This window comes from Lepisma saccharinum, chromosome 2 (assembly GCF_977018435.1).
Source record: "Lepisma saccharinum chromosome 2, izLepSacc3.1, whole genome shotgun sequence".
Classification (NCBI taxonomy): domain Eukaryota; kingdom Metazoa; phylum Arthropoda; class Insecta; order Zygentoma; family Lepismatidae; genus Lepisma; species Lepisma saccharinum.
Window position 1 is genome coordinate 95,462,476 of NC_139230.1, and position 27,520 is coordinate 95,489,995.

Below are 27,520 nucleotides of genomic sequence, written 5' to 3' on the forward strand. Positions count from 1 at the left end.
ACTAAGATAATTTCATAAATTTAGTAGTTTCATATGAAACATATGTTGAACATATACAAATAAAAAAAATAGAAAATCGGAACACTTTATTAAAATTATTTTTTTTCTTTTGTGGGAGAATACTGATATTCGGTGTACTGCAGGTTTTATATCAATTTAAAATATTCATTCAGCAATATTAAAATTTCTTATTCTTAAAGATAGAAGCACAAATTGGACATGTTGGTTACTCACATTAAATAAATCAAAATAGCAAAAATTCAATTAACCAGAAGTAGATGCTGCCAAATTGTACTTTTATACTTTGCTCACATTAATTTAAATCTATCCAACCTAGACCAATATTGACACAATGCACATAGATTTACATTGTTTTACTGGATAAAATATTTAGTCTACCACTGCTTATCGTATACTTTAATACTTGCCATAGTCTACTGAGCGCTCCCAACAATCAACAGCCCCTTTCCCCTTTCAACCTAGCACCTAAACAGAGAAAAAGCAGCTATTCCTCCCAGAGATGGGTTGCCATGTCACCGGTTACATGAATATAATAATTTGGGTAGCAAGTATGATTCCTGTGCAAAACTTTCTTTTATGAGCCATTTTAAAAATGTTGGATTTCTATCTTTAGTCATTTTTATTTGTCATTACTTCATTATTATGTTCGGTATCACATTATATGTTTTGGGGGTCTATTAATTGGTGCAGGACTGGAGCAGAAGTGTTACCAGAGACTGGAGAGTAGGGATGTGCTGAAGTCGATTACAGATGTATGAAAATCGGCTGAAATTGACATATCGGCATCGGTATCGGAATCGGCAAAAATCCGATATTTAAACCGGTACAGATTATACTAGTTTTTACCTTCTAATAACTTTTATATTCTAGTTTTGTATGATTTATTGAAAATTTGGTTATGATTCGTCATTATTGTAGAGTTTTTGTAATAAAATTATTGCAAACTCATTCAGAGGATCAACCTAACTATAAATCGGAAATAAAACAGTACATTGCTGAACCAGGATCTGCTGTTGTATTGGAAATTCAAAAATGAATATTCAAACCTGAAGCAAGTGCTGAGAAAATACTTGGGCATACCTGCTGCATCAGTATTCAGTGATTGAGTGTTCAGTGTTGCTGAACAGATTTGAGATAAGTGCTTCCAAATCTCGTGTTTCTGAAGTTGAATTTGGCAGAACAGGAATTAATTTTGCATTTCAATGAACTGCTTGTGTACTAATGTTTAATCTCTTGAGAATCCATGTTCTTCTTAAAGGTTCACATAACATTTTGTAGATGTAAATGTACATTCGCATCTCTTGAGAATATATATGTATATACATATGATATGCAATAGAAATGTACATAGAAAATTTATTTTTGTCATGCTGAAAATAACATCCCATTTCTGTTTAATAACCTTATGTATCGGAATCGGTTAAATATCGGTATCGGTTCCAAAAATTATCGGTGAGTACATCGGCATTGGTAAATTTTCAGCTTCGTTACATCCCTACTGGAGAGGATCATCCTTGGCAGATCATTCTCCATAAATTCCAGAAAAGCACAGTGACAGGGAGGAGAAGTGCTGGAAACCACTGTCCCTGTTGCTTTGCATGGAGGCTATGGGAAGGAAACTTGGATGGAAAACAAAGGGTAGGGTGAAATATAGAATTACTGCAAAATACTGGACCATTTATGATACAAAGAATAATTAAGTTGTTATACAAAATATGGAATTGAGAAAAATAAAATACTTAATGACTCGAATATGGCACTAATATGCGCCATATATAAAAAAGAGAGAAAACTACATGTACTGTACTAATAACAGTATTAAATAATATACTGATGCAATATATGTATATACTGAAAGTTTAGTAGAAGAATTATTTTCTGCAATTTTTTGTTTGTTTGTTTGTTCACTATTTTACACAAATTATCTGCCATTTTTCTCTGCAAATCATGAGGATGAGTGATGATTAAATGAAACTGATGAAAGTAACATTCAATTTCACAAACTCTTCAGAGATATTAAACAAGCATTTGACAAGGTGAATAGAAGGAAAAAAACTTGAAAAATGAACCGAGTTTGGTGTTCCAAAGAAACTTGTAAAGAATGATTATCCAATAACCATCAACAGCAGTGACTTTACGCAAAATGCTCGAGTGTGACCAGCCAAATACTGGGCAATCTGAGCCACAAAACATATTGAAATTGTTCCACTATGTGCCTGAGAAGCAGTGAATGTTTGAAGGTGACAACACTGAAACTAGCAACTTTTGCATATCAGAATTTGAGGAAAGAATATGGCATAAATTGAGACCTCTGCAAATCTTCAAGTGAGGACTGTGAGGAAGTGGCTGATTAGTGAAAGCAAGTCAGAAAATACAACACAGAGTAAATGAACATCACTGAATTCTACGAAAAAGACATGAAAATAAGTTTATCTAGATAGCACTGTGTAAAATATAATAAGATAACAGTATTTCAAAATGGTGGACAAGTTGGTTGGGCAAATTTGCATCTTACATGCATGAACAGAGATGATATAAACTAAGGCTTGTGCTATTCATGTAACAACAATATCAAATATACGTAGATTCAACTATGTGGGTGGGTTCATTTATCTCTAAACTTGTTGCTGCCATGTTTAAAAATTAGGTGCATTTTTCTTCATAGTGCCTGTACATGAGTTTTTCATATTCTGTTTACTAAGTATTGAGCTTGTCCCACACAATGGCCATGTGGTCTAAGGTGCAAGCTTTGGGCTCCGGCTACAGGGCATGTGCAGGTTTGAGTCTACTGGGAGAAGTGTAACAAGTTTTCTCAAGAGATTTCGGCCAGTGTATGGGACCAATGGCCACCCACCATCATGAGGAAATTGGGGAGCCACAAATGAGTAGCGTAACCCCGTAACTGGTTGCATTATATCAATCAAATTCAAGGTAACGTCTCAGAACATTTTCATGCAGCCACCGCAAAATGTCACAGTAGTAGGTGGAACTGAATGTTTGATCTGCAAGGATGAATTCTTTGTGCACAATCCCCTTGTCACAGAAAGTGATGAGCATGTTCATGACTTTGCTCTTCACCTGTCTCACTTTTTCTGGTCCTGGTGATTTTGCAATTTTCCACTGGAAGGATTGTTGCTTTGTTTCAGGGTCATAACCACAAACCGAGCTCCCAACACCAGTGATAACCCTGTAAGAGAAGGTTGCATCATCAGAGGTAACCTGACAAAGCTCCTTGCAGACGTCAACACACTGCTGCTTCTGATCAGTTGTTAGCAGTGGCATATGCTGGTTTTAACGAGTGGATAAACTCCGATTCATTCACCCACTCCTGAAGTCTCCCTGCAAATTTACCTCAGCATCCATACAGGATTTATGAATATATGTGTGGAAAATTTTACTTTATTGTTGCAACCACTATCAATTAATTGTTCTGATTGCAGTTAATCTACGCTTAGAATTTCAAATAATAAAACAAGAAAGTACAGTAAACCTAATGAAAAAACAACCTGTAACATACAATATGAAAGGAATGTGCTAGTGAAATAAAAAAAAAACTCAATATTATCGAAGTGTAAAATTCGAGTTACCCCAGTACCCAGTTATCAGTGCATTCCCGATTTTTTATTTTTATACATGGAAGTATAAGTTAAAGCCTGTGGCTGTGGTACAAGAGATGCTATAATGGCCTACCTGCATTAATGATTTGCAAATTCTCCAGAAAAGATCTCGTTCGAAATATTTTCACACGCAAATGCTCAATTATATCCATTACCTTTAACTTCAGTAAACACAGCACTAGCACAAATACTAAACCACAAACACCTATACAAATAATACATTTTCAAAACACCAATAGGAACACCAAGCACAACACAAAGCCACCTTCCACACGCATTCAATTCCCTGTTCTGTTCCTGCTTGACTCAGAATGAAATTCCCTATGGATGCTGAGAATTCCCCTTTCCCAGCTTTAAATTCTCTGCGATGCGCTAAGTTCTCCAAGTTGGAATCAGTGCGTTTGTTCTAAGCACCCTGTATATATATATATATATATATATATATATATATATATTAGTTAATTTACGTTGCTTTTCAAAGAACAAACGCACTGATTCCATATATATATAGGATAAAAGGAAGGAGGGCCACAAGGGCTAAATAAAAAATGAAAGAGGAGAGAGGAAACGTTCACCGGACATAGAAAAAATTCAAATTTTCGTGATGGTATGTCACATCTTCAGGAGTAGAGAGACGTTGTATAACTAAGTGACTAGAGGGAAGAGTAAGCATGACCTGCAGTGTTGCCAGGTCCCGAAGGGAAAAAAAGAAAAGAAAAAAAAAGTGTTGACAGTACCACAAAAAAAAATAAAAAAAATAATGGTTCTTTCGCCAGGCTTGTCGACAACTGTAAGTGGTGGTGGTGGAGGGGTTGGTTGGGAAAAGGTGGTGGTGAGGGTGAGGATAGGGGATGAGGGGCATTACTGGGTGACCTTGTTCAGGCCTGGAGGTGTGGTTGCATTTATGGTGGATATGTAGGCCCTCTCCCATCCTCTACGTATTGAGGTGTTGGTGGATTGGGGCAAGGAGTGGACGATCGCTACCTGGAAGCAGTCATTAAAAGGAATATTGTGGTGATTGGTGTGAATGGCAACAGCAAAGTCCAGGTTTTGGGTAGAGGAGCGGTGGTTGTTGATGCGGAGGTTCAGGGCTGTGGATGTTTCCCCCAGGTAGAAGCTCCCACAGATGTTGCATGTGAGGATATAAATTAGGTTAGCTGTTGCAGGTTCCTTTGGGGTAGAGGGTGAATTTGCCGGTGGCAGTGTGGATCTGGAGGGTGCGGGAAGTGACAAATATGGGACAGGTTTTTGCACCTTGGGCGGTTAGCATTTGTGGGCAGGTGCGAGTTGATTGTGAGTAGGTGGATTGTGGTGGACCAGGATGTTTTGGAGATTGGGAGGGCGTTTGAAGACAACTCTGGGCTTGTCGGGGAAGATATTTCTGGTGTCAGGATCACTGTGCAGGATGGGAAGGAGGGAACGTAGAGTGTGTCTGATTTTGTTGAGGTGGGGGTGATATTGGGTGACAAGTGCAGGGGGATTGGTGGCAGGTTTCTTGTGGGAGTGTATGAAGCAGCTCGGGATATTTGTTTGGTGACCAGGGTGGAAGGATATCCACGGTTGGTCAAGGCTTGGTGTAAGCGGAGGTTATAGTTCTGTCGGGAGGTGTCTGAGGTGTTGAAGCGTTGACCTCTGAGGGCCAGGGAGAATGGGATGGCTTTCTTGGTGTGGAACGGATGGGAGCTGGAGAAGTGTAGGTATTGCATATGGTTGGTAGGTTTGATGTGGATGGAGGTTTCCAAATGTCCTTCCTTCATGTGCACATCCACATCCAGGAAGGTGATTTGGTTGGTGGAGTGAATCCAGGTGAAATTGATGGAGCTGAAGTGGTTAAGTTTGTCTAGGAAGGTGGTCAGGGAAGGTTCTCCATGCGTCCAAAGCATGAAGATGTCATCGATGAAACAGAGCCAGAGGAGAGGTTTGAGAAATTGGGTCTCCAGGAACTCTTTTTCAACTTTGCCCATGAACAGGTTGGCATAGGATTGGGCCATTCTGGTACCCATGGCTGTGCCCCGGATTTAGAGATAGTGCTTGTCCTCGAAGGTGAAGTTGTTGCACGTGAGGACAAGGTGAGCTAGATGGGTCAGGAAATTAGTGCTGGGGTTGTGGGGTTTTGGTCTGTTGTTGAGGAAGGATTCTATGGAGCAGAGGGCATGGGAGTGAGGTATGTTGGTATAGAGAGAAGTAACATCGATGGTGGCAAGGATAGTGTTGGCAGGTAATGGTGGGAGAGTGTTAATTTTCTGAATAAAGTGGCTGGTGTCCCGGAGGTAGGAGGGCAGAGCTTTAACAAGAGGCTGGAGGTGGGAGTCGACAAAGGCTGAGATTCTTTCAGAAGGTGAATTGTAACTGGACACGATGGGTCTGCCAGGGTTGCCAGGTTTATGGATCTTGGGCAGCAGGTAAAGGTAACAGTAGTATAAGCCGGAGACACATTAAACTCGTTTATTTTCAAATAAAAATCATTGCTACTTACCTCATATGCATACTGGAACATTTCTCAAGCTGAGGATCACTTTTTTTTCATGAAAAAAGCGTTATTTTTAACATTTTAATCATTTATTGGTCGTTGCTAATTCGGGGGGCAAATCTTGACTCACGTTGTCTGTCGTCAGCTGATATGCAGTATCGTCAGCTGATGTGCAGTGTTTCCAAACTTATGAACCGATAAATGCCACACAAACAATTCACAAAAGGTTTTTAAGTGAAAATTGAGGCTAGACTCTACTCTACGTCCTTATCTGCATGGTGATTGCTTCTTTGCGTTCGCGGTGCGCGATCGTGGTGCGGCACCCGGCATCTCTTCGAGTAAGTACCTTTTTCTTTTTACACTTTCTGTTCACGATAGCCGCACTATCCATTCACGGGGTCGAGGTATGCCTATGAGGTTAGGTTAGGCCTGTTAGGTTCCATTAGCACTCATTTCACCCCTAAATATGTGCTTCATCATCTAAAAAATTCCTCAGTACTTTCAATTACGCATATCCGGATAACATCGGTTTTTCTTGATTCACTCCTTCAGGAAATTTTTCCTCGCTTTGGGATTTACGTTGTTGAATTCCTTATAAAATAAGCTTTCCAACGATATATGTCACGCATTCCTTAGGAAAAGGACGTAAACTAGAGTCTTACCTTAAATTGGAAAAAAAAAACCCCTCACACGTCATCTTGTAAAACTACCGTGTGGTTGCTACACTGACAGGGGGTTACATGATCGAACGCATGGAACATTTGATTCACGTAGTCGACGGTAATGGCGGCACGAGCTATTGTACAACGGAGATGCATGAATGACGAAAAATACCTTACTTACAGGCCAAATAAGTTGCACGATTCGAAAAAACAATTTCCCCGGCTTCAGAAAGTCCTCAAGAACGCAATTCCGTAAGTACTTTCTCGTCTTTTCTCCTGTAAATTTTAAGAAATCCGTCTCCGGCTTATACTATTGTTACCCAGGTAAAAAGTGGGGGTGCGGGGGTTGTCTGGGATGAGCATGGATATGGTGGAGGCTGTCAGGCCCTCTGGGGGACCTCGGGTGTAGATAAAGTCCTGGATTCTGTTGAGGTGTGTGGCTGAAAGGTCGACCATGGTGGTTTTGTAGGTGGAGGAGTCGGCCAGCTGGCGAGTGGCTTCCGCCAGGTAATCTTGAGAGTTCAAGACCACCGTGGTGGATCCCTTGTCAGCTGGGAGGATTTTGATGTGGTGGTTCTGGCGGAGATCTTGAAGGGCTTTATCTTGAGAGGGATTCAAGTTGGGTTTGTTGTGGAGGTTGTCAAGAAATGAGCTGTCAGTGATAGTGGAGATTATGGCAGTGATGTATCTTTCCAGGGGGTGGTTGGTGGGCAGGGGGGTTGGGTCTTGGGAGGATGGTGGGCAAAACTGGAGGAGGCTTGAGTGGGTTTCATTGGTTGTGGTCTGGGGGGAAGGGTTTTTTGCCCAGAAGTGTTGCCATCTGAGGTGTCTGGCAAAGGTGTGGATATCAAAGAGGAGACGGAATTGGTTGTGGGGAGTTGTGGGGGAGAAGGTGAGGCCTTTGGATAGAATATCAATTTCGGTAGGGGTGAGATTGTGGTTGGACAAATTTAGTACACTTTGGTTGTGTTGGGGTAGGTTAGGGTCGTTGGTGACCATGGGTCTGGTGGTGGTGGGGGTGGGTTTGTCCGTGGACTGGTTGTTTACCAAGGTGCAAAAATTGTGGGTGCAGCTTTGGTGTTTCTGCGGTTCTATTAGTGGTGCTGGAGGAGGGGGTAGTAGCAAGGGAGGGTCAGGCAGTAGAGGGCATGTGGATTTGGGAGTGAATTGTGGTGGGAGTGGAAGGGGGAGAGTGCAGCCAGCCTGAAAAGCCTGGCGGCAGAGGTTGGACAGTTTGTGTAGGTGTTTGTTGCTAAGGTCGTTTGAGATAGAATGGGCTGCATGCCAGAAAGATTCAATTTTTTGGTAGCATTCAAATGGGGTCAACAAAAGGATTTTTGTGAGGGATTGGATGGATAAGGACAGTTCCTGGGCGCGATTAAGCTGGGATTGGTACATGGTGTGGGTTAGCTCAATAGCAAAGTATCTCGCAAGTGGGAAAATCATGGGTTTAATACTTGGGTGCATAGCAGAAAAAGGCAGTTTGGGTGTGAGGCTTTTAGGTGTTAGGCCTAATATCAAACATGAATGCAGGAAGCGTGCATGGGACATGGCCTTGGCATGGGAAACAATGAGGGTTCTAAGGCAGTTCAGTTGAAGTGAGTTGTACTCAAAAGGATTCATTCCAAAGTTGGAAAAATTGGATAAAAGGAAGGAGGGCCACAAGGGCTCCGTGCTACAACCATGACAATGTGTCAGATGTGCCTGTGTTGGTATGCAACTGGGTAGGCAGTACATGATGTCAGAAGATCACCTGATGACCTAGTGTGTAATCATTTATTACAACCATGTCAAATGAGGTGTTACGTAAGGTACAGAAGTGAATGACGTGTGACTCAGTTTATAATACAAACAAATTTATTTGGTAACAATGCCAAGGGAACAAAAAAGAAACGTACTATTCATTGATCACAATAACACCTGTGTCGACAGTGGAATGCAACAATTTGTTTCTGTCTTCTACACTGGATGTGTCACATACGGCACTGCCCAACTATAACAGTGACTTGATGTGATGACCACCAACGTCGTTGCACACATTGTACCGACGAATCATGTTCCGATACACTCTCTCCATCACACCTGGCATCCCGTCAATCTCTTGTGCAGGGACCATAACTCGTGCCAGCAGTTTGTCCTGTCCTCTGTCTCTACACGAGTTTCGTACACCATACTCTTCAATACGACCCCACAAGAAATAGTCCAATGGCGTTAAAGCCAGCGAACGTGGGTGGTGACCATGCATTTACACCACCTTGGCCTATCCATCTTTATCTTTGCCCGAATCTTTGGTTAAGATGTATCCGAACGTCACGTGTAAAGTGAAGCGGTGCACCATCATGCTGAAACCACAGTTCCTGGTCGACGTTCAATGGCACAGCATCCACAAACAGGACCACTACTTTCTGTACGAAGATCAAGTAGGTGGCACCCGTTAGTTTGGCCAGACCAGAATACCTGCCCACACATTGATAGCAAATCTGGGCTGGAATATCTGGACATGAGTCACGTGAGGGTTTTTGTCTGCCCAGACATGGCTGTTTCGAGAATTGAGAACACACTCCCTAGTTGGGTTGAGTTGAGTTGAGTTGAGTTGGTGTTTTAAGTCCAACTGGACCTACAGTTTAAAGTGGGATCCGAACCACATGTGCCTCCACTGGGTATCAAACCCAGGACCCCTTGATTACAAGGTGGCGATGTTACCACTGTGCCATCGGGGAGGCCCTCACACTTCCTAGTGAATTTACATTCATCTGTGAACAGAACTTGACGTGGAAACTGGGGCTCGTCGATGCAGCGGTGCAGAAACCACGTGCAGAAGTTAACACGTGGTACAAAATCGACTGGTCTCAAAGCCTGTACTCTTTGGTGGTGGTAAGGATGTAGTTGTTGCTCATGCAGAACCTCCCATACGATGCTGCGAGAAACACCCATTGCACGTGCAATTGTTCGCGTACTTGTTGATGGATTCTGTTCAACGTGGTGCAGTACAGCATCTTCCAATTCGGGCGTGCGGAGTCTCTTTGGAGCACCACAGTCCTTCCTGTCGCCGGTGAAGGTACCTCGTTCTCAGAGCCATTGCGTAATGATGGCAAAAAGAGTATGCGATGGAGTCGCACGTTGTGGATAACACTCTTGATACAGCAGACGAGCTGCTCTTCCATTCCCTTCAGCTGCGCCATACACAAGAATCATGTCCGTGTATTCTGCAAACCATGTTCATCAGAGACGCACAGGCACGTGAATGGGTCTCCAGGCAGGATACCATGGCAGGGTAGACATCACGTGCCATCAGGTAATCTTCTGACGTCATGTACTGCCTACCTGGTTGCATACCAACACAGGCACATCTGACACATTGTCATGGTTGTAGCACAGAAACGGACATGGTTTCCTATTCCAAATATTGTCTACTCAGTCCCCTCTACTAGCCATAGGAGTTTGTAAGGGGAATTTCCGAGCACATCCGTGGCCATGCAGTCTAAAGCACCTTGCTTTGGACGGTGGCTGCAGGACATCATGGGTTCGATCCCGGGTTCAGTCTCCGGGAATTTTTGGCCTGTGTATAGGGCCAGTGGCAACCCACCATCATAAGGAAATTGGGGAGCTTCGAATGAGTAAGCGTAATCCGGTTGTGGAGACCTACCATAATGGCTGGGGATATGTCAGGCTGACCACCCGGCTATTCCAATACTGGTTGACAATCTCCATGCTGAGAGGTGATGAAGGAAAACGTGGGAGGGAGACAGGCAGTCGGTAGGTAAGCCAAGGCCCTTCATGGGCTGTTATGCAGAGAGAGCGAGAGAGAGCGCGAGAGAGAGCGAGAGCGAGTGAGTGAGTGAGTGAGTGAGTTTTTTGGCCCTTTTGACCCTCCAAAAGGGCTAAGTAAAAATCAAAGTAGGTGAAAGGAAACACTCACCGGACAGTAGAAAAATTCAAAATTTTCACTAACTTCGTAGCACCATCGGTGTGAGTAGAAAGAGACAGAACCAGAAGTTATATATATTCTGATAGCTTTCCCTTTCAAATATCATTCATTTCCCTGAAAGAAGTACTCTCACTGGTTTTGAAGGTTACAAAGAGAAAGTAATCAAGCATTTTAAAATATAAAAATGGAAAAAAAAGTAGGCATATAAATAGTTTAAGTGCCGCGGTAGTTCAGTCGTTAGGGCATCTGACTACCATGCGAGACACCCAGGTTTGATCCCCGGCAGGGAAAAACCGGGGTTTTTTGCACCTGTTCAAGTAGCTCCGGCGCCCACCCAGCATCATACAAAGTGGGTACCTGGAGGAAACTCTGGGGGAGTAAAAGCGGCCAGGGGCATGGTGCTGATCATATAAGCCACACCTTCGGTTGTGATCAAGGAAGTGTGGGGCCCTAACTCCACACCCCCTGCCTTCATGGCATGGTGCAAAGCACAGGGGATCACTTTACTTTTTTACTTTATATAAATAAATTTATTACTTCATTGATCGATTGATTAAATTGTTATTTTACGTCGCTTTTCTGCCACTTTTGTTAATCACGATGAGTGATATGAAATTAGGGACATTTTCAAAGAGAACCCATGCCCAGGCTGATATTCGAACCCTGAAGCTCTGGCGTCGTATGAAATAATGCTAACCACTCCGCCATGGAGGTCTGTGTAATTCCTTGAATATCTAGTTTAAATTTTAATTTATTTAATTACCTTGATCTTCAATATTTAAGCTTTTCCTCTTTGGCAAAATTCTGTTCAAATAGCAGAGACAAGGAAGACAGAAGCAAATGTAAAATGAGAATTAACATAAAATTGGTTCACAAATGTTGTTCAGATTTCTCAGTTTCTTGCGCATTTCCAGATGTATTTTCCCTACTTCCCTTTTCAGTATGTAATTTGTGAACCTAGAATTCCCATCCCTAAGAAATTTTCCTGTCATAAACAACACAGCTCCTGCGATACAAAGGCCATTGGGAAAGAATGGCAGAAGAGGGTGCCAGCCGAGGGAAGGGTAAAAGGCTCTGGGGTGGAGAGTGCAACTGGAGACTCTCTCCAGAAGGAGGTTACCTGGAAAAAGAATCACCATGCCTGAGAAGCAGTGTTTCCTTCCCCTCCCTCCCCATCAAGGAATGTAAAGGGAGCCGGTGGAATCTCACCCTGCCGAGATGAGTCCACCAGCTGAAGAAAGCCTCTCAGACATTCCGCGGCAAACTGTTGAAAACATTTGCGTGCTGGAAGGAAAGAAATGTACGAATGAAAGGTTAGTTGGAAAGAATATTGAGAGGAAATCAAAAATAACTTTTTTAAAAACTATAGTCACGTCATCTCCGATTACCTAGATGACCCAGAGTATATGCCACTGGCTGTTAGAATCATCGTCACAAGTTTGGCACTGACATGAAGCACGTCAAAATCACAGTCAGAATCTGTTGGCATGCCCCATAAGTAATTCCCACCTCATCAGCAGTCACATTCTTTGCTTCATCCAAAATCAGAATTCAACTTGCCTTCACACCACAAAAATAGGTCTTCTTGCCCTGACTACTAGACAAGGTGTAGCCTCAGGCACCACTAAATAATCATTCCAAATTCTTTGAGCACAAAGTTGAAAACAAAAATGTACCCTGAGGACAGACAGACCCACAGACCCAATCTCTGAAACACTGGTACATCCAAAGGCAAAAAAAAAAACAGTAGGCGAATTGTCCACCACCATTTTCACCAATTTGATCTGAATTACATGATATGATGACAATGAATTGAAATAATGGCTTCAATAAGCAAAGAACAATACCTGCTTTGAAGCAACATAGTTTCATTCCCTAAAACAACACAGGATGTAGAATAAAAAAGTAATGAAAATAGAGGTGGACAATTTGCCTACCATTATCTTTGCCGTTGACTTTACACATAGAAACTAAAGACTCTGGTTAAAAGTCCAACAATTCAACATGATGAACCACCACTGATCAGCTACAAAGAAGGTGGTGAATGTTTTGACACTGATCCTCATGAACAAGCTGTTGAACTCTTGCAATGATGTTAGGCATTGTGCAGCTGAGGGGCCTCCCTATGTGTTTGTCATACTCAATGATAATCCTACTAGCCTTGAACTAAGCATGCCCTTCAAACACTCGTGTATGGCTGATGTAATAGTGAGAACAAAATAACACTAAGAATGTGTGACAATTAGGGGTCCAGATCCAAATGCCCAATTTTTAAAATTTCCTGAAAATTACAACTTTTGAAAATCTTGGGTAAATTAGTATCTTGTCTCTCAAAATTGGGGGACAGGTGTTACATAACCTCAAAGAGTGGTCTCTTGTCATGCTTCCTGCCAAATTTGATTCATCCATCGTTCATAGAGCCAACACTAGAAGCAACTTTCCAGAAATATGTTCCATAAGCTGGCAACACTGCCACTCTTATACATTGTTATTATTTTTCCCCAAAGAAGTATAAGCATATTTTCAACAAAACTATGCATTATTGTAGGAATATATTACTGCTACATAGTGTATTTTTCATTTACTTTGGTCTATTGTCGTGACCACCAATTTATTGTATTTTTTTTCTTCTTTCTTTAACTTTCATTATTGAGAATTACACTGTATAAATTTCACCTGGCCAAAATCCCTGTCATAAAAAATAAATAAAAAGCTTTCATCTCTCTATGACAATTAGTTCTTGGGCTACAATTTTTGTTTTTGTACATCGTGGCAAGTTGGAAAAGCATGTGCTGGAAAAGTTCCCATCTGGAGAGGCTTACACATGGGAGGCTTCAATCAACTAGATAAATGATACAATAATGTATACAAATCTTGGTCAAGTTTTCTGTAGTAGAGGGAAACCAACATTGCCTTATTTCAAGGAAAAAGTTAATAACTAGTGTTCAAAGTATTCAGTAATAGGTTTAAATGGTATCTTCCACTGCATTTGTTTACGGATTTCTGTACATGAAAGGTAATCAACAATTATTAAGTTTGAAGTTTTGAAGAAAACTTCATGATGTGCAAGACTATGCTACAAAGACAATTCACACAAAACAGTGTAATTCAAAGCAGTTATAAATCTGATAAAAGTTTCACAATTTTTTCAACAGATTACTGCAACTGCCCAACATAAGTTTTAAAAAAATGTTGAGGCAGTACTTTCTATTTTTCAAGTCTATGAATATTGCATTTACACAATTCTAATAACCAAGATGTACCTGTCTTTTCCATAGTACTTTCCTACTGTGAAATATCCCCAGGTTTCAAATTCATCTATCCAATTGTGCACAACTGATTTTGGGCACACAATTAAAACTGGATCATATATTTTAGTTTCATATTTGAGTCCAAGTTCTTTCCGAAGACATGGTGACATATGCCTCAGTACATCTTCTTTTGTGCCTGGAAAGAAAATTCACAATGGTTACTTTCTTCGAAAAAGAAAAAACTGTGGATGTGTGCAGGCAATTAGGTGTATGTTAACAGTAGTTTATTAATGTTCTCATTACAAGAAAAAAAAATGTATTTAATGCTAAAAATCTGGTTTGTTGCAGGTAGCATTTCAAATGAATTTGAAATATTCTTGTCCAAAGCTTTGTCATAATCAGACAAGTTATTGTAACATGTGCACATGTGTATGTCACAGGGTCAGACAGGTTTTTGTAACTTGTACATTAATACATGTGTATGTCACAGGGTTGCTTGTGTTTTCTTTCATGATTCCTAACAACAAAATATCCATAATGGATACTCTTTCAGTTGTATATAACAAATTTTTAATACTCCTTCGATTGTCGAATTATTACTGGGTTGCCATGATTTACTCCCCAACCCTCGTATAATTCAATACACAAAAAATAGCATCTATTTGTTTCCTATCTCCATCCCTAAAAGAAAAATTGAATAGCAAGCAAGATGAAGTGATGTAATCTAATTTAATATAATGCATATTATGTAATAATAAGAAACTCTCTTTATAACTTAAATGTGCTACTCTCATCAAGATAGTTCATGATTAATCTGTTTTTTTCTTCATGGATCATGGGATATGCTGTATCCTTCATTCTTTGTTTATTGTTGCATTTTCATTACATACCATGGTCGGGAACAGTGAATTAAAAAAACAAAACAACAACAAACTTAAATGCTCAAAACATTTCAACAAGTGTGTCATTATCATATTATCATACTAGGTACAGTAAGCAATAGTAAATAAGTCTACCAAAATAAATCAACTGAAAGTGGTCAAAATAGGCAATTTCCGAGAGTACCCTTTGCTTCATATTTTGGCACACACATAAGATGTACTAGATGGGAATTTAAGTAACAAATGAAATGCAGGCTTGACCAGGACATGAATCTGGGTCTCTGGCATACTCTGCCATTGCTCTAACCTTAACCACTCTTGAAATTTTTCAAAACACTCCCTTTAAGTATTTTACTATGGTACTACTTATGGCTATTTTGATTCTAAGTTTGCCTTTCCACCCTTACAAAAACATTGCCAAGCCCTAGAATGGAAATTCTACAACATATGGTGCAAGCTAGACACATAACTTCAAACTCTCTGCATGTGTCATGAATGATACAGACAATACAAAAAGAGATAACAATAGAACACAAAACACTTCTACACAAGTGGAAAAAGCTGAGGTCAAGGCTTGCAAATGTGAAAAGGAATAATCCTAGATGTGTTTCACATTAATCAGAGTATATTCTCTTAATGACTTTTTTCATAAGGGATCAGAATATAATGTAACTGTCCAAAATCAAGGTGTTGGTTTCACGTCACCAATGTCGCATGTGAAAATGGTGAAAAGCAATCAAACAATGAATAAATAAAACTTTGCTTACAGAGCAGAAAATAGTAGCACAATGTGCAGTTCCTAACATGTTACAAAATTACAACTGTAGAATAATACATGGTCTCAAAAAGTGCAAATTGTTTCAAAAATAATCAAATTCTTTTGAAGGTGTTGTTACATTCCGCTGAATGTAACAATTAAACTTCCCTACAGTATTTCCAACTCTTTGGCACAAAGCAAAATAGACACCTGGCATTTGCAAGTCACTTTTACTAAGGAAAAATAAAAGCTAGTTACAAATCACATCCATGGCCCAATTGCAAATATTTATCTCATCAGAAAATGGAGAATGCTTATGAGCAAATAATGCAATTGCAATTACCTAGAACAATCCATGAATGTACAATATACTATAGATCAAGTACAAGTTCAAATGTATTGCAGTGATTCAAAATTACATATCAAAATCAAATCTAAGTTTTGAAATATTTTCAACAAATCCAGTTCACAAACAAGTTAGTGGGTGAGCTCACTATTTTAAGTGTTTTCACAAAGAATTGTTCTCTCTTAGCTCTAAAATGGCTGAGCCAAATGCCAAATGTGATAACTTAAATTTCAACTAAGGGCAAAGTCCAACAAACAACTTCATTGCCTAGAAGCAAAATTTAAACTGTCCAAGCTGATAGCACAGCATCTCGGTAATGACTGATTCATCTGAGCACACAATTTATCAACAAATCATATTTTTCTTGGTACTTTAGTATTATATGGACTACCTGTTTTCTGGGGAAGCAAAAGAAACACTTATGGACGTAATAGGAACACTGTATTTGATTAGATAAGGTTAGGTTAGGTAGTTATCATAATGAATGTTGATTACACAATTACACAAAGCAATAAATCACTTGAGCAATGCAATGAGGTAGTCCATATAATACTAAAGTACCTTTTTCTTTCTTGGAGTATAACTATTCAAGAAGATACAATATTATATATTTAAAAATGCTATGAAGGCTATCTAAAAGTACACTAACATTCGAGACATACCAAATCAGTCAACTGCATTGCGTGATTAGGAGAAAATTAAGAGAAAAACTGTGAAAGTTATAAATTTGTGGAGATGAAAAGAAAAGTGGAATTAAATATAGATATGAAAAACTCAAACAACATATTCTGAATCTAGTTGATAAACAAATTCCATGTTCTTTAAAAGAGGAATAAAATTGATAATTAAAGAAAAAATAAAAATCAACACAAACGTTAGGAGTTAAATAAAAGAAAAATAAGGTCACAACATTTACATAATTGAGGCAGAGAAAGGAAAATGTCCCTGCTACATGTTTTTTGAAAGAAAAAGGTAACAAGACAGACTCATTTATTCTGGAAATGCCATACAAAAATAAACAACTGAATTATGCCTTGAGACAAGTCACCCTTGGGGCAACATTTTGCAAGTCAAGACATATACACCCATGCAGAATATACTGGGTGGGCCATAAGTCAGTTGTCAAAAATGCATTTGGTGCAATAACAACAGACACAACCACCACACAACAAACAATCAATGTCACACAGAACCTCACACGAGACTCCAATAACTGCTAGTGTCGACTGACTTATGGGTAATACGCACTAGTCAAGTTCACAACTGACTTCCACTATGCTAGGCAAAACAAAGCCTAACAATTGCTAGTGACAACTGACTTATGGCCCACCCTGTAGTTTCACTTACTATTCTGACACCCAATGCCTATTTGCAACAAAACAGTTATTCAATTTCAATATGCGGACAAATGGCACATATACACAAACGTACATAAAAAATATACATTGACTTCGTCTGTTACCATCAATGAGCAAGAGAACTTGGAACCATGGATTTGCCAACTGGGTGTGTCAGTTATGTGGTGGGAATGGCTAAGCACAAGACCAAATGAAGCTCTGTAGTGGCAAAATTGAACACTACAATTCCAGGAATCAGTGTCACAAGTTTATCTGGTGTTAGAGTTGCACACCGCAGTTTCTTAACTGTACACATAGGGTAATTTAATGTCGTACACAGATCTATGCAAAACTGGAGAGATTTTCTAATGGACAAGCAAATTACTGATATGTTAATAGTGATCTGAAATCTGAAAGATATACATATTCAATTGTAGGTGTGTTCAGCAATATAAATAATAGAAGCCCCCAAAGCAAGTCACTTGACTACAATACATGCCAAGAATGAAGTTCTTTCAAGATAAAAACAACTGAAAACCATTAAAAGTATCGAAAGTGGCTTCGAAACATGCCAGTTGTCAAAACAAAAAACACAACATGCAATAATCCAAATAAAGTAAAAACCTATCAAAAATTGAAATATAATCCGGAATTTTATTACTGCGTATTCTGAGAATCAGTGTGTTGATATACAGGGTGGGACAGAAAAACCTAATGATTTTTAAAATGACATAACACAGTAAATAAAAATAGTTTTAGTCTTTATTCATGTGCTAGCTATACAGCCACATGTATGCCATTATTATTGATAAAAGGAAATTATGATTTACACCAACATCAAGTGCAGAAAATAACATCTTGCAAATGGCTCCCATTTTGGTCCACACACTCTTTGAGTCAGTTGCTGAAACTTCTCTCTCCTGGGGAAGAAAAACCTGCCAATTGTTGTTTTTTTATTATTGCATTGCCTCCTGTGGTGGTGGTGATGGGAGGGGAGATGGTGGGGATTCCACGGTGCCTTACATCACCTGACAGAGCGGCGTAGTTCAAATCAAACTAATAAGGAAGTTATGGATTTTTATTTAATTTGATGTATCTCAATTTGTTAAAGAATTTGGTACGACATAGCAACGTATCTTGACTTACGTCATTATGTCAGATAAAGTAAATCCTAAACTGCATCACAAGTTGGCGTATCTCGTTTTGTTTACAGTAGCAAAATGAGACAATAGGAGAAAGTAGGCACAAAAGGATAAAAAGAAAGTAATGTATATTTCAATGTTTACAAATTGGTAAAATCACTATCTAACAATAGCGGCACAGTCTGACAAAGGATAATGAAAGCAAGAGGTAAAATGAACATTGATACCTTTTGTTGAAGGAATGGCAGATGTTTCCTAATAAAGAAATATATTTGACTGTTCATAAGTCAGAAATATCACAATTCAACAATAGTTTTCCAAAGAAGCATCAAAGCTACCGGTATATATCAAATAAGCATTGTTTGTAAGCTCTATTAGGCAATATCCGACATTGTCAAAAAATTCTCAAAGCTTTCAACTTGCCTCCAATTATTTTGCAACCAGCCACCTTAGGAAGAAGTTGGACATCTTACTACTCTGGGAAGATGGCTCAAGAAATATTATTCCATCAATAGAACTACATGTGTTTGGAAAGAAAAACAACATCGAAGCTGGAATATCTGTAAAATTTTACTGCCCTGCAGAAAGGAAGAAGATATCAGTGGTCTGGATGATCCCGATTATGTGCCAGGGAAATTGCAATATTGTGAAGCAAGAGGATGTAAAAGATGCAGTCTTCTCCTCATGTTCCATGTGTCACATCCTGCTTTGCTGGGATCATTTTGTTCAAGATAGTGGCTGTAAATTTCACAAAAAACAGGTGCTTATTGACAATTCATAATGTGAGGTAAACAAAGTGCAGAAGGACAATTCTTTAATACCTGATAGCATTGCCATCACTACAGACCACATTGCAACAAATTAAAAAAAAATTGATGTCGAAGGTTCACCAAAAGAAGGCCCCACTATGACTTCTCGAAAAGGAGGAAAAAACAGTTGAGTAAGAAGTTACATAATGAAGGCTATGAATACATCACTTCAGCTACAGTTGCGTTGGCCAAAACAAGAATATGATTATAGTAGCTGCATTGACGCATGTAATATTAACAGCCGAGAATATAAAATAAATTGTGCTGAGATTTTTTTGCCTCATCTTGCTACTTTTTGATAGGGACAGATGGAAGGCATGTGTTGCTCCAGCCATAAACCTTCGGGTTTAAGAAGGTTAGAGAGTTAGTTAGCTGAGATGTTTTGAGCCACATCATGGCCAAAATGAGGGAGACTCTGCCCAGTGTCATCTCCAGATCGCTAAAGCAATTTGGAGAAATCATTGTCCCATCTCAGCTTGTACCCGTCATTCAACTGGCACAAAGAAACCATCCTTACATCGTGCACAAAATTCAGATGGAAGATTCTCTAGATTTTAAGGCACTTGCTGAAGATCTGAGGCTTTTCCAGCTTAAGAACACTGATGATGGTGTTATGTTTAATTGGAAAGATATTCGTGAGGTAAACTACGAAATCAGAGAAGCAAGCTAAACAGTATCCACATGAAAACAAGTTTACTGCAAGAAGATCCCGCAAAAATCGTAGTGACGAGATATAATTTTAAGGTGATAGCTGCAAGAACGAAACCTTCATTGAACAAAGAACCTGTGAAAATAGCACACGAGAAGTATGTGGAGATATTGTCAATGTGTGCTGGTCCTTTTCCCATGGTTCGACAGTGATTGTAAAAAAAAAAAAAATATGCAAATTTGAACCCCTGATTTGATCTGTTATCGAGCAACGTGTTTCAAGTCACTCTATTCCACAAAAAGATTCTTTCTTGATGCTAATATAATATTGGCAATTTATCTCTCAATATTGTGGTATTGTTATGAAGTAATTTTGCACTTTTTTTTAATTGTACTTCGTAGCGAAAAGTTTTGTAACTTTTCTATTATATTTAAAAAATGTCAATCTAAAGAATTTGAAAATAAAAATAACAAATCACTTTGAAAAGAAAAGAAAAAACAAATAAACTTCACAAACAATAACATCTTAAATATTATTTGTATGATTTTGTTCACATTTTGATTTAAAGAAAATATTTGTCAAATCGTGCAGCTGCAACTTGATACTAATTTGCATGGTGTATGTCAAAGATATTTCTGAGTGATTAACAATTACGATCTGACATAACGACGTATCTCAACAAATTATGAAATTACAAGCACGTAAAGCAACAACTGTAACATTCAACCACACTATTTTACTGCAGAAGCATAAGTCACTTTTATGACAAAACTTAATTTCTTTGGAACAAATAGTATTCTCACAACTATCTACCAAAGTGTGTGCAAGAACGTTTTTTGCTTCTCCTGAAAAGTTTAAAAAACTGAGATACATCGATATGTCATCAGACTTACGATATGGTGGTGAGACTTCATTCATTAACTTAGGAAAGATACACAGAGTAGGGTCATTCCATGTCAAATCAACCAATTTTTTTTAAAAAATTGTTCCATGACCATTTTAGAAAAATTTCATTTTTAGTACATAGGTTTGTACATGTTTCTAGATATCAAAACCAATGTTCAAAAAAAAAAATTGTCTTTAGTTCTCCTGGGGCAGCCATTTTTCCAACATGGCGCATGGCTTTTTTTGCTCATGTAGCAGTATACAGAAACCTTAATATCTCAAAAACCATTAAAGCTAGAGACCTGAAACAAAATTCATTTTGTAGCTAATGAAGTATACTTCCTATGATATTCAGGTATGTTTTGCTTGAAAATGAATCGTAAGTACGAAAAGTATGGTGGAAAATGGGGTAACAATAGTTAAAAAATTGCATTTTTAAGCCCAATTTTTTTAATGAATGGGTTTAGTCTAAGGCTTGATTTTTTTTCATGTGTAGACCTACCTGCAGGGTGTCTGTAAATAAAATATCAGTCCTTAGAAATTCACCCCTTTTTTACAGCATGGGCTCAAACATGGCCGTTCATTGAATTTTGACAGTTTTCGGGGTTAAATATCTCAGATGGGTCTCCTTTAAAAATTCTGAAATTTGGCACATAGGAAGGAAGCCCTTCATGAACCTAACTCACAGTAAAAATCTCAACTTTTAGATTCAACTCGTTTTGGTCAATATGAGGTAACATATGTCACCTAATTTCTGACGTTGCAAAGTAAGGTTAAACTACATTCCATACTTAGAATAATGAAGTCTTTTGTTTTTCTTTTTTAAATTTGGGTTAAATAAAGGCTCAGAAAATATAGTAACATAAGGTTTTAATACTTGACTTACCATAAATTGAAATTACAAGGTATGACAATTGAAAATCTGTGAAATCTCATTGCAAAAGGTTTGATTTATTAGGTACCCATGACCAGTTGGTATTGTCAGCTCCAGTTTCCTATTCATTCTCTTTGTTAAATCAGGCAAAGTTCCTAAGTAATTTATCAGAAACCTTCAGTTCATCACATATTTTTTCTTGACCAAGTGGTAGCAATCAAACTGATGATTCTGACTTTTTCAACATTAGTTTTTCTTCTTATAATTTCAATTATATGATTGTACTGGCCATGCAAAGGATTACACTGATGAACAAATTCAAACTTTTTTTTTGCTCCTTTGAACGAAAATAGGTGATTATTTATAATTTGACCCCGCTGAATCCAAATCTGAAAGTAGAAATGCTGTATCACCTATCGTTTTCCCTGGATTTTCATTTTTTGTTTTTAATAAAAAATTAATTCCCTTTGTAATAATACATCGAAATTTGAAATTATTTTTGTTTATTTGCTCATGAAATAAGATTTATATATTGAAGTGAATAACTATGAAATATAAAAAAAATTTAAAAAATATATAGGACCGATTTTGACTGTTCAATGAAGAAATTTCATGCAAAAAAAGGAAAAAAAAACACATTTTTACTCACATTTTCAAAATTTCTTTCTTGAACTCTGCCGTTTGTAACTGCCACCAGAAACCTCTTCCTTGAGGTTCCAACAGTAGTCTGCTAACATGTTCTGTACCGATTTTCCTGCATATCGTTTCTCCATGACAGAAATATCCTGGTGAAATCTCTCGCAGCATTCGTCACTAACCGTGCCCAAGTTAGGGGGGAAAAGTCCAAATGCGAATGTAAAAAGTGAATTTTTCAAGGACACATTGCACCCCATGCGCTGATAACACTTCAACAAGTTCTTAACAAGTTCCTTGTAGTTGTCAGCTTTCACATTTCCAAGAAAATTACAGCATACTTGTCTGAAAGCTAACCATTTCTCTTTTTCTGTTAGGAATTCCACAAAGTTGTCATCATGAATGATCTCACGGATTTGCGGCCCAATAAATATGCCTTGTTTTAACTTACTATCACTGAGTTTAGGAAATGTTTTTCTCAAGTACCCAAAACCCTCACAGTGTTTATCCAAAGCCTTAACAAAATTTTTCATCAGCCCTAACTTTATATGCAACGGTGGTAACAAAATCTTGTCTTTCTCAAGTATCAAGTAGAGGGTGATTCCTAACACTCTTCTCTCCAGGAATTAAGTTTTTTCGTATGGGCCAATCCACAATGTTGAAATGTGTATCTTTTGCTCGGCTGTCCCATTCGCAAAGAAAGCAACAAAATTTTGTAAACCCAGACTGCATGCCTAACAGTATACCAATCATTTTGAGGTCTCCGCATATCTGCCAACCATATTTTTCATAATTTACCACTTTTAATATTGTATCCATATTTTCATATGTTTCCTTCATGGTGGAAGAATAGGCAAGGGGTACTAATGGGTATATATTCCCATTATGCAACAATACGACTTTTAAACTATTCTTAGATGAATCTAAAAATAGTCTCCACACGTTTGGGTTGTGACTCATTCTAAGTTCTTGCAGAAGGCCTTCTACATCATTGCAGTAAGTTAACTCATTACTAACAAAAAAAAAAGTGTCAGTGATTGTTGGCGTTTCCGATATGACACCTAATACCATCTTGTAATAAATTCCACCCTCGGAGACGAGAACCTAATAATTCCGATTGAACTTTAGAAAGATCTCCGACTAGATCATTTAGTTCGGATTGGGAAATAAAGTGAGGTATATTTGGATCAGGAAAATTTGGATCGGTGTTTGAATATGAGGGTCCAGGTTCGTCATCTGGAGAAGCACTTCTTGGTTCTGTTTCATCCACGGTCCATTCTTTAGGAGGCTTAGGAATTGTTATAAAAATCATGACTCATAGGTTTCTTGGCTGAAGGAACATCAGTATAAAATATAGAATGTTTTGATTTAAAACTATATCCCACTATGTTAGTTAAACAGAAGTAACAATCCGTAGTATGATCTTTCTGTTCTGTCCATATTACAGGGTTTCCGAAGGGCATTGATTTGTGAGTGCCATTAAGCCAACCACGTAAAGTTCGCGAACAATTACAACAAATTTTACCTGGTGCCCAGCTTTTTCCCTCGTCTTCTTTACTTCCAAAATACAACTCATATGCTTTTTTCACTATAGGAGTGATAGTATTTCTCTGTGACTTCGGAGTAAATTCCCCTCAAACATAACAAAACAAGTTCAGGTTATTCACACATTTGCGTGACATGGCGAACTCATTAATTGAGTTATAATATATTTCTTTAAAAAAAAAAAAAAAACAATTATGAATGCTCTGATCATTTTGTTAAAATACAACTTACACTTCACTTCACTATACACAATATTACATTCACAATTTCACGAACATACACAAACATACTTGCAAAGGCTACTCATGAAGTTATCGGAAAGGAAGTTAAGACTCGACTAACCCAGAAAAGAACAAATTTTAACAGACAAACAGGAAATTACTCTACTGCCAGATGTTTCCTCCACGAAATATTAAGTTCCAGTCATAAACACACAAGGTAGCTAAAAGGTTGTTATCCATTTGCTAGGAACCAAACGTTAAGCCGGATGCGGAGCAGGGTGCGGGGACATGAAACCATAAAACTATAAAATGTGGGTGTTCTGCAAAAAATTTAGGTGATACACTAAAACGGATGCGATATTCGTTATCAGCACATCTGAATACATAAAGATCACTTAGTTTTATTTAAAGGAATATTTCATTGTTTATCAGTGTTATCACACTTGCTTTCCTTTTCTTCAGTTCTAATACTTAGTGAAAAGCAACTTTCCAGTTTCCTTTGCACTCCTTGTAGGATGTGAATAGTTTTTCAAGCAAGATCACTTTATTGTTTTTCTGAAAATCAGCCTCCTCAGTTTTGAAACAGGAGATGCATAAAAAACAGAACAGACTTCATGCATTTCCTTTAGTTTTCCTTGGCTTGGCACAAAGACATGATTTCAATTCTGGCATTTAAGTGAGTCACTTTCTCCACATATGAAACTTTTACTCCAACATATCAGGCATATTGATTTAACTGGTATAAGGCTTTCTTGACACTTTTTTTACCTTACCTTACTTAACCTTTTCTTTAAGTGGTACTTCTGAAGATCACAACATACTTTACCATATAAAAAGCTATATTTAATGGTATTTGATATTGTCTCTAAGCCATACACCTGTAGTCTTGACCCAAGAAGTGTTATCATTTTCAATGACTTTGTTAAGATTAGTTAGGTCTTTGGGAACCTTACCAAAAGGGTATTTATGACAGTCCTCTCCAGTTAAGAATATTACAGAACACTCCATTTCCTGTAACAGATAACGAACATTCACAAGTCACTACTCTCGGCACATTAGGCAAAGAAAGAATGACAGCAGAAATTGTACATGCACAGATCAATTCCAGGCTTGCCTCACATCCTATGAAAACATCTCTGAATCTTCTGCTGTGCGTGACTCACATCTATTTCAACGAATGTATTTTCTTGGAAGAAAAAAAAAGTGGAAAATAAAGGAAACAAAAGATAATATATTCTACCAGCTTTGACACTCCCAAAATAAATAGCCTACTTTCAGTGGAGTGCCCAAGGAGGGGTTTGTGGGGGTCATAACCAAATACCTTTGGCCTAGTATTCTATAAACAATTACGTCAAAGGCAGGATAATGTGGCAAAAACAGGGCTGTATACTAAAAAAGTATATGTAACCCCCCCTCCCTTTCGAAATTTCTGGGCATACCACTGCCTATCTTAAGCTGCATGTACTGCTACATTGATAAAAATATGGGGGAAGCTCAGTTTTGGAGCTGACAATACCAACTGGTCGTGGGTACCTAATAAATCAAACCTTTTGCAATGAGATTTCGCAGATTTTCAATTGTCATACCTTGTAATTTCAATTTATGGTAAGTCAAGTATTAAAACCTTATGTTCAGGGCTCGAAAAATCCTGGCGACTGTGATCTTTTGCTGTAATATTTACGAAATTTTGATGATTCTAAGTTCAAATTGCAGTAGAGCGTAATTTAGCAAATGATTTTTTTTCTTTTATCAACGTTGTGAAAATTCCATAGTGTCAGTAACAATTTCTTACCCTTTGCCCCCAACACCCAATTTCCTGCTTTCTCAAATAATTTAGTGATGTTCTGAATACCGTGATGCTCAGCATCATATACAGAGTGTTTCAAAAGTCGCACAACCCAAACTTTGGAAATGTATATCATGAAAACCGTAACAGATATTTACACTGGGTTTTCTGCATTATAAAGCCTCATCCATTGAGATATTTTTCAATGCTTAAAATTCAGTTCACTCCATACAGAAAATTATATAAATTAATAACTGACTGAAAGCAGCATTCAATTTTTTCCAGAAATGAACTTCTGAGTAAGAAAATATGTAAGAAATGATCGAAGGGTCCTAATTAGACATTTGATGACTGATGCCATGTCAGTCTGTCATTTGCGACAAATACTGGTCATGTGCAACATTTGATGAATTTTTGACTGGCGATTTTATGGGTTGAGAGAAAAGTGCCAATTTTGGGACATATCTCCGTATATGGCAACACCAGCAGGTCGACAGTACATGCAACATGTGTCTAAGTACTGGCTATATATTTACGTGAAAAATCGTAAATCAAGATTTTGTGCCGAAATTATCTTGAGAGAATCCTAGCCTGCCCCTGGTTACATTGAATTCTCTTCGCTCACATTCGCCTCTACTGTGCCTGTTTTTCTAATTGATTCAGCATGGTGTATTCATTGGAGAAGTGTGTGTAGGTAACAGTATGGTACATTGCTGAAGAGTATTTTACTACTCATTCTTACACTCGTGTGCAAGAGGTTTTGCAATAAAAATGCCCTGCTTCTGCTGTACCTCACAAAGCAACTGTTTTACAACCAGTCAAACACCAACAAATGATCCCACAAATTGTTTAAGAGTTGGTATTTATTGTTGAAAATCAGTTCTCAGATTTTTAAGCAAATTAACATTTATTTTAAAATAATGTAATTGCATTTATTTAGATAAATGCTAACATAAATTTATGAACCCAGTGATAGCCTAAAGGATTAGTTTAGTGCAGAAAAAACGGTGTAAATATCTCTTACGATTTTCACGATATACACTTTCAAAGTTTGGATTGCGCGACTTTTGAAACATACTGTAGTATGCACAATTGCTACCTGGTGCCTGATTTTCAGAGCTGGCACCTAGCTTTGAAGAAAATTTTTCGAGCACTGCTTATGTTACTATATTTTCTGAGCCTTTATTTAACCCAAATTTAAAAGAGAAAAACAAAAGACTTCATTATTCTAAGTATGGAATGTAGTTTAACCTTACTTTGCAACGTCAGAAATTAGGTGACATATGTTACCTCATATTGACCAAAACGAGTTGAATCTAAAAGTTGAGATTTTTACTGTGAGTTAGGTTCATAAAGGGCTTCCTATGTGCCAAATTTCAGAATTTTTAAAGGAGACCCATCTGAGATATTTAACCCCGAAAACTGTCAAAATTCAATGAACGGCCATGTTTGAGCCCATGCTGTAAAAAAGGGGTGAATTTCTAAGGACTGATATTTTATTTACAGACACCCTGCAGGTAGGTCTACACATGAAAAAAAATCAAGCCTTAGACTAAACCCATTCATTAAAAAAATTGGACTTAAAAATGCAATTTTTTAACTATTGTTACCCCATTTTCCACCATACTTTTCGTACTTACGATTCATTTTCAAGCAAAACATACCTGAATATCATAGGAAGTATACTTCATTAGCTACAAAATGAA

General features: G+C 38.1%; 1 protein-coding gene across 2 annotated transcripts in view; it reads right to left on the reverse strand.

Annotated features, from left to right (window-relative positions):
- The window catches only part of LOC145984103 (DNA excision repair protein ERCC-6-like 2), a 206,071-nt gene that overhangs the window by 112,150 nt on the left and 66,401 nt on the right, over positions 1-27,520 (reverse strand). For both annotated transcript variants that reach the window (XM_083117522.1, XM_083117521.1), the window contains exon 4: positions 13,962-14,145. In XM_083117522.1, coding sequence (XP_082973648.1) covers positions 13,962-14,145 — 184 coding nt within the window. The remainder of the gene's footprint in view (positions 1-13,961; positions 14,146-27,520) is intronic.